The sequence below is a fragment of the Eurypyga helias genome, unplaced genomic scaffold, assembly GCF_000690775.1.
Source record: "Eurypyga helias isolate BGI_N326 unplaced genomic scaffold, ASM69077v1 scaffold28816, whole genome shotgun sequence".
Taxonomy (NCBI): domain Eukaryota; kingdom Metazoa; phylum Chordata; class Aves; order Eurypygiformes; family Eurypygidae; genus Eurypyga; species Eurypyga helias.
Genome location: NW_010257680.1, coordinates 14712 through 26577, shown reverse-complemented (window position 1 = coordinate 26577; position 11866 = coordinate 14712). Strand labels below are relative to the sequence as shown.

The 11866-nt window shown below is 47.7% G+C and overlaps 2 protein-coding genes across 3 annotated transcripts in view; one reads left to right on the top strand and one right to left on the bottom strand.

Annotated features, from left to right (window-relative positions):
- Positions 1 to 520: 520 nt before the first annotated feature.
- On the top strand, positions 521 to 6765 carry CNOT8 (CCR4-NOT transcription complex, subunit 8). 2 transcript variants are annotated; one of them, XM_010154111.1, is made up of 6 exons: positions 521 to 769; positions 2238 to 2431; positions 3845 to 4006; positions 4849 to 4993; positions 5675 to 5785; positions 6091 to 6765. In XM_010154111.1, the coding sequence occupies exons 1-6, from the start codon at positions 653 to 655 to the stop codon at positions 6238 to 6240; spliced, it is 879 nt and encodes a 292-aa protein (XP_010152413.1). In that variant the 5' UTR covers positions 521 to 652; the 3' UTR covers positions 6241 to 6765. The 2 variants fall into 2 exon arrangements, with proteins under 2 accessions (XP_010152413.1, XP_010152414.1); XM_010154112.1 differs by lacking the exon at positions 3845 to 4006 and having other exon boundaries at positions 653 to 769.
- A 2208-nt stretch (positions 6766 to 8973) lies between these two features.
- The window catches only part of GEMIN5 (gem (nuclear organelle) associated protein 5), a 16143-nt gene continuing 13250 nt past the window's right edge, over positions 8974 to 11866 (bottom strand). Inside the window, 4 exon segments of the mRNA XM_010154110.1 lie at positions 8974 to 9129; positions 9672 to 9768; positions 10185 to 10758; positions 11384 to 11546. Coding sequence (XP_010152412.1) covers positions 8974 to 9129; positions 9672 to 9768; positions 10185 to 10758; positions 11384 to 11546 — 990 coding nt within the window.

Here is an 11866-nt window from a genome sequence, read left to right as displayed (position 1 = left end):
CGCCGGCGGCCGCAGGCAGCCCCCGCTGACAGCGACCGGGAGGGGCTTTGCCCGTGTTCCTGCGGGAAGGGGCGGACAGCCGGCGCCTGTCCTGGGATAGCACTGCTGGGACTGCCCCTCGCATCAGCCGAAATGCCTAAGTGTTTCCTGAATTTCACCAGAGGATCGCATGGCTGTAAATGTGCTCTGTAAAGCACTCTGTTAGTGCTTCTAAAGCTGTCGCGACATCGGAACAGTATGAAGTGTGAGGGCTCCCTGCTTGTACCTCTTACACCCAAAGTTCCAGAGCTTGCGCCAGGAGAAGACGACAGACAGGGAGAATGACTCCTTTCATAAATAACTGGGCTGCTGGTTGTGCATCCACTCTGGGCACCTGAACGGATGCTCTAGATTTTCTTCTCGCCCAGTGTGTTCACAGGAAGAGGTAAAAGCAAGAAAAAAACTCGGTGTTAACTTTAGATGGGCCATTTGAAGCTGAGAGAGGAAATGACTGACTCCAACAGAGCATTTATTCCTGGACGTAGATCTTTCTTCATATAAAGCATTATTTATTTATCTGTTTAACGCAGCACGCCGATAAGATCACGCAGCTTGCGATTTTACGCTGTCATCTGAGTTCAGCGCCAGCTGTCTTTGCTCTGGTCCCTGCAAGATGCCGGCAGCCCTCGCGGAGAACAGCCAGGTTATCTGTGAAGTATGGGCGAACAACCTGGAAGAAGAGATGAGGAAAATTCGAGAGATCGTTCTAAGTTACAGCTACATTGCGATGGTAAATGTTTTATACTTCACCTAATGGCCTTAGGCAAAGGATGTTCTTGGGTTGGGAGGTGAGCGTTGAGTGTGGATTGAATGAAAGATGATGGGGAAAAGAGAGACCACCTTAAAAACCTGAATTCATTGAATATTTAACTGTTCAGCATACATTAGTTTATGCAGCAGAAAATGAAGTAGGTCACCAGATTTTCCCCAGTGTGTTTGCCCTTTGAATGTCTTTCTCCGTTGGGTTATGGAAGAGGCCATGGTGGTGTAGGACAAAAGACCTGCAAGTGACAGCTACTCAGCTGGGCTGCCCTCTTTTTGATGGGGTCAGATGTTGATTCTACAGCTAGAAAAGTGTTCTGGCTGTAGGTGTGGCATTGTGTTCAGAAAGCTTGGTTTCAGACAACCAGCATCTCCCCCACTGGGAGGAATCTTTTCCTGCTCTTTAGAGTCTGTATCTGCTTGGCAGGAGCCAGTTACGTAAATAACTGGTCTTAGCTATGACACTGTGTGTTGTGCCAACTTCGTTTAGGAACGCTGAACTTCAAGATACGAAGGTCCTTAACAAAAGCGCGGTATAAACCCACGCCTCCGCAGCGTGTGTAGTATTTCAGTGGAGAGCACAGTTATCTAAATGATTTCTTGTTATCGTGTGTCAGCGGGAAACAAGCTTTCTTGCTTTAGCTGGATCTCGTTGAAAGTGTGCCTACGACTCTTTTAGTGGCTGTGCTGCGAGGGTGGACGCAAAGAGATCTTGGGCAAGGGAGAAATTTTGCCAGCACTGGGTTCTTCATGTGAGTTTTTTTTGCGCACGCTCTAGTTGGTAAGAGTTGCGTGATGTAATCTGAGGGGAAAAATAGTGTGGAAGTTTGGGTTTCAGCAAAGATAGCACACAATCACTGGCCAAGCAAAATGTTTTTCATCTGCTAGGTGGTTGGTCTGTTGTTCAGGCCTGTTTTGATTGGCAGTATTTTTGGTTGATGTGGGCACTGGCTGTTCCTCAGACGCAGCGAAGAAGGTGACCACGACCTGGGCTATCGAATGAAGATGGTCAGAGTGCTAAACTTAACTTCTGTTTAGAACATGAAAGAACACTGAAGAATTTTTTTTAAAAAGTTGATTTTAGTAGATTTTGAGTCCTTTGTGCAGGGGAGAGGTTTGGGTTATACAATAGTGCATATTGGATGACTTTCTAACATTCTTGTTTGGGAATAAAGAAACCCTGCAAGAATGGATACCTGTGGTAAGTGAATGAGTGCAACAGCTAACAAACTGTGTAGGGTTTTTTTAGTGTCTGACTTGTAGCAGCTTAAAATCTGAATATGGAAAAGGAGAAAAAGAAGTGATTTTTACAGAAGAATTCACAGAATGCAGTGCTGAGACCTGCAAGTGTGGAACTGAATAGATGCCTAGTAGATCAACAATGATGACTCCTAACAGAGTAAATGGTGAAATAAGATTTTTCTCTTCTCTCCTAGGACACAGAGTTTCCTGGAGTTGTTGTAAGACCCATTGGTGAATTCCGCAGTTCCATAGACTATCAATATCAGCTCCTTCGGTGTAACGTTGACCTTCTGAAGATTATCCAGCTGGGCCTGACTTTCACAAATGAGAAAGGAGAATATCCTTCCGGCATCAACACCTGGCAGTTTAACTTCAAATTTAACCTTACGTGAGTCTTTTTAGCTAGGGAATAATCGCCTATTCTGTTTGCTGAATCAGTGCTTTCCTTTGGGAAATGCAGGTGCCCATATGTTCATCATCAGTGGCTGGTTCTGAGCCATAAAAACTAAGATGCTAACACAGATTATATAGGAGCAAAGCTATTTTGGCATGACAGGAGTTCGCAGTATTTCTGGAAGTCAAAGCCATGCTAAAATCCTATCCTTTATACCCTTTCCCTTGCTAAGTAGCCCATCCCAAATAATTTTATGTGCCTTAAACTTTTTTTTCTGCAACAGTGTTATAGTTTTAATCTTTATACATTTATATATCTTTATAAAATCCATCTCTTTCTTCTAAAAACAAATGGATGTGCTGTTTTCAGCAAAAAAGAAAATACCTCTTTGTAGATCCATGCTAAAATATAAACTGGGATTTAAAAAAAAATGCTGTCATAATTGTCACACCAGTTCAGGAGAATGGATCTTGTTAAATGAAGTGTGGCAGTTGTTCTTGTCCCTTCCACACCGCAGTCTCCTGGCTTACAGCTGAAACCAGTTTTGTTATCCCTGCCCCTGTAATTGCAAAGACAAACTCAGCGTGGTAACCACCAGAGCGGCCTGGAAATAAAGAGAGGGTTTATCTGGCAAACCCACACACTTATTGGAAATCAAACAGTATTTTTATGGAACTGTCACTGGAACACATCACACAAATTCATAGCTAGTATGTGCGGATCGTACAGTGACATTTTTCAAAACATCATTCAGTTCCATGGAGGTGGAATCCTTGGAATTTGCACTAGCATCAGAATTTTTAACTAGAATAGCTTGTTGTGGATGCAGGAGGCTGCAATAGTGCTATGAAGAAAGGCTGGGAGAGTTGGGCTTGTTCAGCCTGGAGGAGGTTCCTGGGAGACCTTATAGCACCTTCCAGTACCTGAAGGGGCTACAAGGAAGCTGGGGGGGACTTTTTACAAGGGCCTGTAGTGACAGGACAAGGGGTAACGGGTTTAAATTGAAAGGGGGGAGGTTTAGGTTGGGTATCGGGAAGAAGCTCTTCCTGCAGAGGGTGGGGAGGCACTGGGACAGGTTGCCCAGAGAAGCTGTGGATGGGCCATCCCTGGAAGTGTCCAAGGCCAGGCTGGATGAGGCTTGGAGCAACCTGGTCTAGTGGAAGGTGGCCCTGCCCATGGCAGTGGGGTTGGAACTGGATGGGCTTTAAGGTCCCTTCCCACCCCGACTATTCCGTGATTCTATGATTCTATGAAAACTGATTCAATTTGAGTTTTGTAGAGAGAAATGTGGAACCCAGAGATAGCTTTCTGGTCGCTCCAGTTTCTGAAATACAGTGTGGGGGGAATTTCCCTAAAATCAGTCTGACGTGTTGGTACCTTGTGTGCAAAGCTGCTTTTCTCCTTCAGGGAGGACATGTACTCTCAGGATTCCATCGACCTCCTTGCCAGCTCTGGGCTGCAGTTCCAGAAGCATGAAGAAGAAGGGATCGATACCCTGCACTTTGCCGAGTTGCTTATGACATCTGGGGTCGTCCTTAGTGACAGTGTGAAATGGCTGTCCTTCCACAGGTAGGACCGGGCTGGCACCACCCCTGTCAAGTGAGAAATCACTTGAAAATTCAGTGATTTCACTGTGATTGAAATACTGCTGCTTTTGTCCATGGAGGCTGACACGGATTTTAAGGCAAAGAACTAGCAGCTCTGCAGTCCTTCAAGGTACAAAGGCCAAGTTTAGGAAAGAAGGACACTTTGTTTTGTACTAGCTCTTCCTGTGGTCTGAATTCTCTGTGCATGTTGCCTGCAAATCCTGCTGCTGTTACAGTCTTCCCCCATGGGAGATGTCGGTAACTGGCTGCGGTGTGATACCTGCGCTGGGTAACTGGTGTGCGTTGTAAAGGAAGGTTTTGTTCCTTCTTCCGTACATTGGCAGCGCTGTTCTCAGCTTCCACCTCGTGTTCACGTAGCGGAACAAAGCTGTAGGCAAGGTGGATGCCGTGTGGCATTTCGGGTAGCTGGATTAGAAAGCCTATGGTCTTGGACGTCATCACAACCGAAAGGATCTGAGGGAGGAGGAGGTGGTGGCAACAGATAATTCCAGGGTTTCCGGCTTTTTCCATACTGCCCTTAGCTACGGAAACCTGCAGCGCTGGGGAGAAACGTATGTTCTTCCCGATGGCTTCGCTGTTCCGCAGGAGGTTAGCAAGGCCACCCAAGGAGCATTCAGAAATCCTACACTGACACGGACGGTCAGGATGAATTCTAGCTCTGATTCAGAGGAGGTTTATGAATGTCAGAAAACGTGAAGGTTTCAAAGCTACAGCATTTAAAACTCCTGTGAAAAATGAGGTGTCGGTACCGACCGAGTGTAGGTGTCGCCTGCTGATGTGGTTTCTGTATGGTTTTGTTTCCAGTGGTTATGACTTTGGCTACATGGTGAAGTTGTTGACAGATTCCAGGTTACCAGAAGAGGAACACGAATTTTTCCACATCTTGAACCTTTTCTTCCCGTCCATCTATGATGTGAAGTACTTAATGAAGAGCTGCAAAAACCTGAAGGTACTGGTATCTCCCCAGCAAGCGAGCGGTGGCTGGGCACCAGCACTGTCGGTGCAGAGTACGCCTGGTGCCAGGACCGCTGCGTGTCAGGTCCTCGCTGGAACACGTGTCCCAGCTAGCAGTCGCACCAGAGCACCTCTGCTGTGTCTGATCGGGGCTGGCCTCCCCACTTCCAGACTTACCGACGCGTGTGTTACGGAGGGAACATTCCCGCAGCCTTCCGGTTGGGGTAGCAGTCGTTTCACAGGCTGATTATAATTAAGGCTGATTATAATTAAGCACGCTTATCTTCTCTGTGCAAGGCAGAGTATTTCGTCTTACATGAGCTGTTACATGACGTGACTAACTGGTAGACACTCAGAGAGTTGAAAATAACTGATGTGCTGATCCCAGCCTTGCTTGAGGAAAGGGAGGCAAAGGTCCAGCATTTGTAACCTGTGGCCGTACCCACAGTCATCTCCAGTATCTGCAGCAGGAAAGCAAGGTACCAAAATCTGAGGAGGGTATTTATGCACTCTTGAAGAGTATTTACCTGCGTTTCACTCACGGCTGGTGTGCGTGTCCTGCTGGAATCCGCATCGATGCGTCGTAGCCAGCGTTTGCCCTCACGTTTTGGAGAAACGTAGCGGTTTTGCTAAGAGGTGATCTTCCAGAGCAAAACGTGTTCTGTTCTCATTGCAGGGCGGCCTTCAGGAAGTGGCAGATCAGCTGGATTTGCAGCGAATTGGACGGCAACACCAGGCAGGATCAGACTCTCTTCTCACAGGAATGGCGTTCTTCAGAATGAAAGAGGTACTGCAGTGTTCTCTGTGGTTCTTCCTTCCCCAGCTGCGATCCATAAACGTCAACATGCGCAATATGTTCTTTGTTTTGGGGTTTTTTTGAGCCTTTTGGCCATCACACTTCAAACTGCCGGTAATGGGAATTGTTGCTACTGGCACACGCTTCTGTTTACTCCTCTTTTATGTGTTTAATTCCCACGCTGCGTCTTGGAGGTGTCTGTATCCAACTGAGCCGTTTCATTCGCATTAGGTGCTTTCTGATGGAGAGGCAGGATTAAATAATACTTGTTTCTTCCTTTGTTTTTTATTCTGCAGTTGTTTTTTGAGGATACAATTGATGATGCAAAGTATTGTGGGCGGCTGTACGGCCTTGGGACAGGAGTGGCTCAGAAACAAAATGAAGATGTGGACTCGGCACAGGAGAAAATGAGCATTTTGGCTATTATCAACAACATGCAGCCGTGATAAGCGGTACCTTCAGCACAGCGTGGTTACCATATTGGCAGCTGCTGTTCTCAACCATTTTCCCTAATAGTGTCTCCAATAAAAGGCCTCTACAGTATACAGCCTGCAGATGGCCTGCAGTTTTGCTGAGGAGCTGCACCTTCATTTGAAACCCACAAGAGTTGACTGACTGAATTCCTAATGCCAGCATTTGTGGTTTGCCATCTTTTTAATACCAAGGGCAAAAGACAGAACCCACTGTGTATACTTCTGTTTTTTTCCTCTTTATACTGTACAGAATCTGCAAGGAAGATGTAACGGTAGACGATTCCGTAGAGCTAAGGGTCTGGAAATCCAGTGAAAGCGGACACAGACATGCACACCCATTTGAAATTGTGCTTTATAAAGCTTATTTTAAACCTCCTGCATGTTGTGAGGGTGACTGCTTCACCTCATGTTCTGCTTATTTTATCTTTGCGTACTCTGTGGAAATTGCTCCCTTTGATCACTGCAGAGGTTTGGGAACGGACGGCATTAAAAATGATCCTTGCAGATGAAAACCTTCAGAGCTTTGCTTTACAACGATGGGAATGGATTCCTGGAGCTGATTTGGTCAGCTCGCGGTAGTTTCTAATCCTGTACGGCACAGGCTTGACCCACGGTGTGCCTCAGCTTAGTTCTCAGGGGTATTAATAAACTGTTCTGGAAATAGGTTGGGACCCTACAAGTTCACCTCTGCTCGAGGACCTTTTGACAGGGCATTGGACCAGTATTCTGACTTCAGTCTTCTTCACCTTAACCTACAGATTTCATTCTCGTTGCCACAAGCAGTTCATAGCTGGATAAATGTGTGTTCCTCTTCTCCCTTCTCTCCAGCCCCTCATTTTACTGTATGCTCCACAGCTGACAGAACCAGCTCCATTTCTCTTCCCTGTAAACATCTGAAAAGTCCCCAGAGGACAGGAGAATAGCTCGGGATTCCGACTGTTGAAAAGGGAGCTATAGGATCCTCTTTCCTACAACAGCTCTGCAATGACACTTCTCCAAAACCAAACCAAAAAAAGCCAACACATCAAACTTAAGATTGTAAGATGTTGTCTTGCATTTTAAACAAGTTTAAGCAATCCGGCAGGAGGAGCTGAGGCTTAGAGCTGATATTTAAAATGCTTGTAAATACTACTTGGTTTTAATTTTTGTAAATTTTTTTTTTTTTTTTTTAACCCAGGCCTTGTTTTGGATTTTCCAGTGAGCACTAGAATTCCCAAAGTTCAGGCTTTGGAATCTGTATTCAAGCAATACATGCGCAACGGGAAGATGCACAAATTTCTGTCTTCTCTTACTGTTTTATCATGTGCTACTGGGGTAGTAAAATCTGCTTTTGAGCTTACTGTCCCGTAGCTGAGCTTAAAATCTCTTCCGTGTTCTCCTTCTGCTCCTCTCGGCAGGGCTGGCAGCGCTGTGGTGCATGCTTTCTGCACGGCGTCGCCACTTCAAGCGGTTAATCCATTTGGCCCCTCTGTCCCGCGTGGTTTTCCTGCTTCAGCCGAACCCCAGGGGTTCCCAGAGTCTGGCAAGGCTGTAGCTTAAGCAGTAGCTCCCCCTCCTGGTTTTCAAGGACTTTGCACAGAATCGGGTAAGTTGGTGGCAGCGGGTTACCAGGTGACCGCAGCTCCGGGAGGATCTTGGGGTGTAACCCCTGGCATTCCCCTGCGGCTCTTCAGGTGGCCGGGATGCTTCACTCGCCTTGGAGCAGGGGATCGGTCACTGTCACGCGTGCGTTCTGGCTGGGAGGATCTGGAGCAGATCTTGATGCAGGAAATCCATCCCTACTTTCTTAAGCAGTGACCATTGTTGTACTTCTAAATTCACGCCCCACCCCATCCTACCATGAACTTTGCTGCTGCATTTAGAGACCTCTGCAATTTGCCAAGACGGGTGCTCTGTTCACTAAGGCTTTCGCAGCCTTCTCCTCTTCCAAGGAAGAGTTAGTTTTGCTCTGAAGACAGACAAACCTTTAGGTATGGATGGTGCCAGAGCAGGGACTAGCACTTCTCTTTCCTGGGGAAATCCCTCATGTCTTGCTAACTGAGCTGGAATCAAATAGGAAAGATCTTGCCCTCCCTTTCATAGCGCACAGGTGGCTCCACCACGCAGCGCGAAGTCACAGCACACACTCGTTTCCTCTGCTCAGTCTGACTGACCTTTAACAAAAAACCCACTTACCTTTTATGCAATTACCCCTGATGGACAGAAATCATTATCAATCAAATCAAATGCCATTCTCTGGTGGTAGAAGCCTTTATTTAAAGGAGGGAAAATAAACTCACACTGCTTTTGAAGAACAATACTAGCTTAAGGATTAGTTTGCTTACAGAACCCATTCCTTTTCCTGAGGGCAGCTACTATTCCTCCTCTGCAGAAAGACCGATACAAGCTGCTCAAATCTGTTTCTCCTACATGGAAATGCCAAGAGCTTTCACTGCCATAACTTCCAACAAATAAAAAGCCTATACAGAACTCCCGTATGCACTTAAGGCCACCACCTACCGCTTTTCCTGACACCGTCTCCTGGGGTAGTGTAGTAGTAGCTGATGCCCACAAGTGAGTCTGTGCATAAACCTGGTTTTATAGCTTTAATCAAAAGAGCAATCGTCAGTAACCATGGCCACAGACACAAGCCTCCGCTTGAAGAACAGACAGCCTTGGTGTTAAGTAGCTGGAGGCAGCTCAAGGGAGAGAGCTGGGTCTCAAATGTCATGTCAGGAACCTCCTGCCAGCCTTTTCATAAACATGAGCGCTGCCGTGTTTCCGAAGGAGATCCAGTGCCTGTTCGTGTAGTTCAGGAGGGCACTGGGCTCCAATGTGAAGGAGCACAAGGCAGCACTCCAGCACATCTGGGAACGGGAAGACCTGCAGAAAGAGGAAACTGGGATGAAATCTACTTTTTGTTAGAACTGGTCAGCTACAACACATTCAGCTCTGAAGACACTGCTTTTCAGTGTCTTTGGGACACAGGCTCGAGTCAGGTGCCTATTTTCCTCTTCTTCCCCTGCATTAGCTCATGTTTGCCCCCTCTTGCACATTCACCGCAACTACTTTTGGTTCTATCAGACTAGAGAACAGAGGGGATGAGACGGGTCAGGAACTGTTTGCCAACACGCGGGGTGTAGTTTCTACAGCTCCTAATCTATAAGGGCCGTTTCATACGTGAAATTCCTGAAGTCACTGTCTAGCAAAACGTATTTTTGCATGCCTAGTTCTAAGTGGCGAGGGATTACTTCTAAAATGCATGGAGGAGGCTCAGACAGAATATCCCATGGAGTTCTCCCATGCTCTACCGACATTCTCCCACTGCATGGAGAAAGTTACGCTTCAAACACAGACATCAGCCTGATGCCATCTGCCAATTTTCTCTTTTTTTCTGAACCTCAATGCCCCTTCTGAACACTTACCTTTACATTGTCTGGAAATTCTGCTAGTTTCTGCTTTGCTTTCAGGAGCTGCTTCGTTAGCTTAGGGAGCGTAATCGGTTCCTTGACTTGCACTTGACTGTCAGGAAAAGAGCAGGTGGTGTGAGTACCTGTTTTGGCCAACAGACTGCGTAGCCTCCCTCCTGTACCAGGGGCACAGAAAGAGCTGGACAAGTGTTACAACCTCCAGCTCGTTCTTGCCCAAGTCCCAGATGACTGTTCAACGAAGAGACAGACCTCTGAGACCAGGTTTGTCCTTTCCCAAGCTGCCCTCTTGGTTCACCATGCCCACCATGGATCAGAAAGTTACTCAGCTGTCCTAAGTTTATGGTAGTTCAGCCCCAGGGAAATGCAAGGCTTCTGAGCTGTCTGTTGAAGTGTACGAGTGACAAGCTTGAGATTTAGAGGCAATCTGAGCTAAACAAGAACTTTGCTGCAACACCACCCAAAAAAAGCAACGCTTTTCAATCCACTCGTGCACGTTCGGAAGCTTACCAATTCATCCGGGCGCCGTCAGAGCCCGGGTTGTCCCAGTCAGTCTCTGAACTCTGCTGCGGGTTGCTTTCCTGGCTGCTTCCATTTGTGTCTTCCTGGAGACTGTTCCTCTGCTGCTGGTGCTGGCGGATCATATCTGCTAAAACCTGCTGGACCTCAGCTATATCCCTCTGGGTGTTCTGTAAAGCAGCAATCTCATCGGAAAGCAGCACGTGGCAGATCCTCAGTTTTGCCTGTCGGTCTGCCAGATCCACCGAGCTGGTTCCTGAGTCACCGCCCGTCTCACCCCTACGAACTCCCACGGTACCGCCGAGGCCTGCATCCGCCTCAGCTGCACTGTGACCAGGAGCTTCCTCAGGGGAGGAGTGACCTGAAACGTAACTCTGCTCCGCTGTCTGCTCACTGGGACACGGCACAGGATCCCAAACGGCCTTTTGCAAGAGAAGGGAGTCTGGGGGTGGGTTCCACCACAGGTCATACAGCAGTCTGTACGCCACAAAGCCCTCTAAACTTCTGCAGGCGTCCATGCTCTGAGCGCTCGTGTTGTCCAGTTTGCGTCTCAGGTTCTCACAGCCTAAACACAAAACCAGTACAAAGAGCTGAGAGAGACTTCCAAAGGGAAGGACTAGATCTGGTAAATGAACAGCTGCCCTGGCGACCCAAACCAGACTGACTCAGCTGCTCGCAGTGGTGCAGGAAGCAGAAGAGCCAAGGCAGACGTTCTTGGCACCTTTTTAAACCAACGCTCTGTTCTAGCTAGCATGAGACTGCGTGTTCTTACCACCTAGAGCAAACTTCCTTGGACCCAAGCTGCACATAAGGATATTCCATCATCAAGAGCTGCAGAATAAACACGCTGCATGCTCTGCGGAGGATGAAGGGAAGGGCAGCTCGGAGTGATCTGTAACTAGGAGATGCACGCAGCTCTCCAGTGTCCCCATCTCCCTCGCAGAACAGAATGTGCTCCGTTCCCTGCATCACCCACACCAGCTGACACTGCTGAACTTCCTTCCATAGCTGGGAATTTTAATCACCCAACAGCCCTTGCACTAGCCAAATTCCACAGCTTTCCATATGGATGGGTATGCCTTGCTTCTTCCAAACATGATTATGGCTAGTAATTCCAAGGACACCTAGCTGTGCTCACAGGGAAGATCCCCCCTCTACGTCAGCGCCAGGAGACGCGAGGAGAGACTTGCCTTCAGGAAGGATGCTGCTGCAAATCTCTTGCATCAAGGTGAAGTTCCCAGCGTCGTAACTGCGGGTCACAGCTCCAAGAATACTTCGCACTGCCTCATCCCAGGCAGCGGCCTGATAGCTCAGGGCTGCGAGGGTCAGGTCATGGGAGACATGGAAAAGCACCTACAGGAACCAGAGAGCATGATTAGTGGTTTTACTGCAACGTGTGAATTACTCGCGGCCCATGGGCACTGTGGAAAAGCCCAGGAGCACAGGACCTGAAGCGATTTTAACAACAGTGCAATTTCCATGGTCTCCTTCACGCGCGAGAGAGGGCACTTTTACATGTCTTACAGCTGTGAAATCCGCAGCTGTGCTTGCACGTGTCCTGCTAAACAGATGAGACGTGGGAGCACACCAAAGGTCAGTGACTCACTGCGGTCAGAGGGGAGAGCTGCAGGAGCACCAGCCCACCATCACGCCTTCTGAACTCCAGGATATTT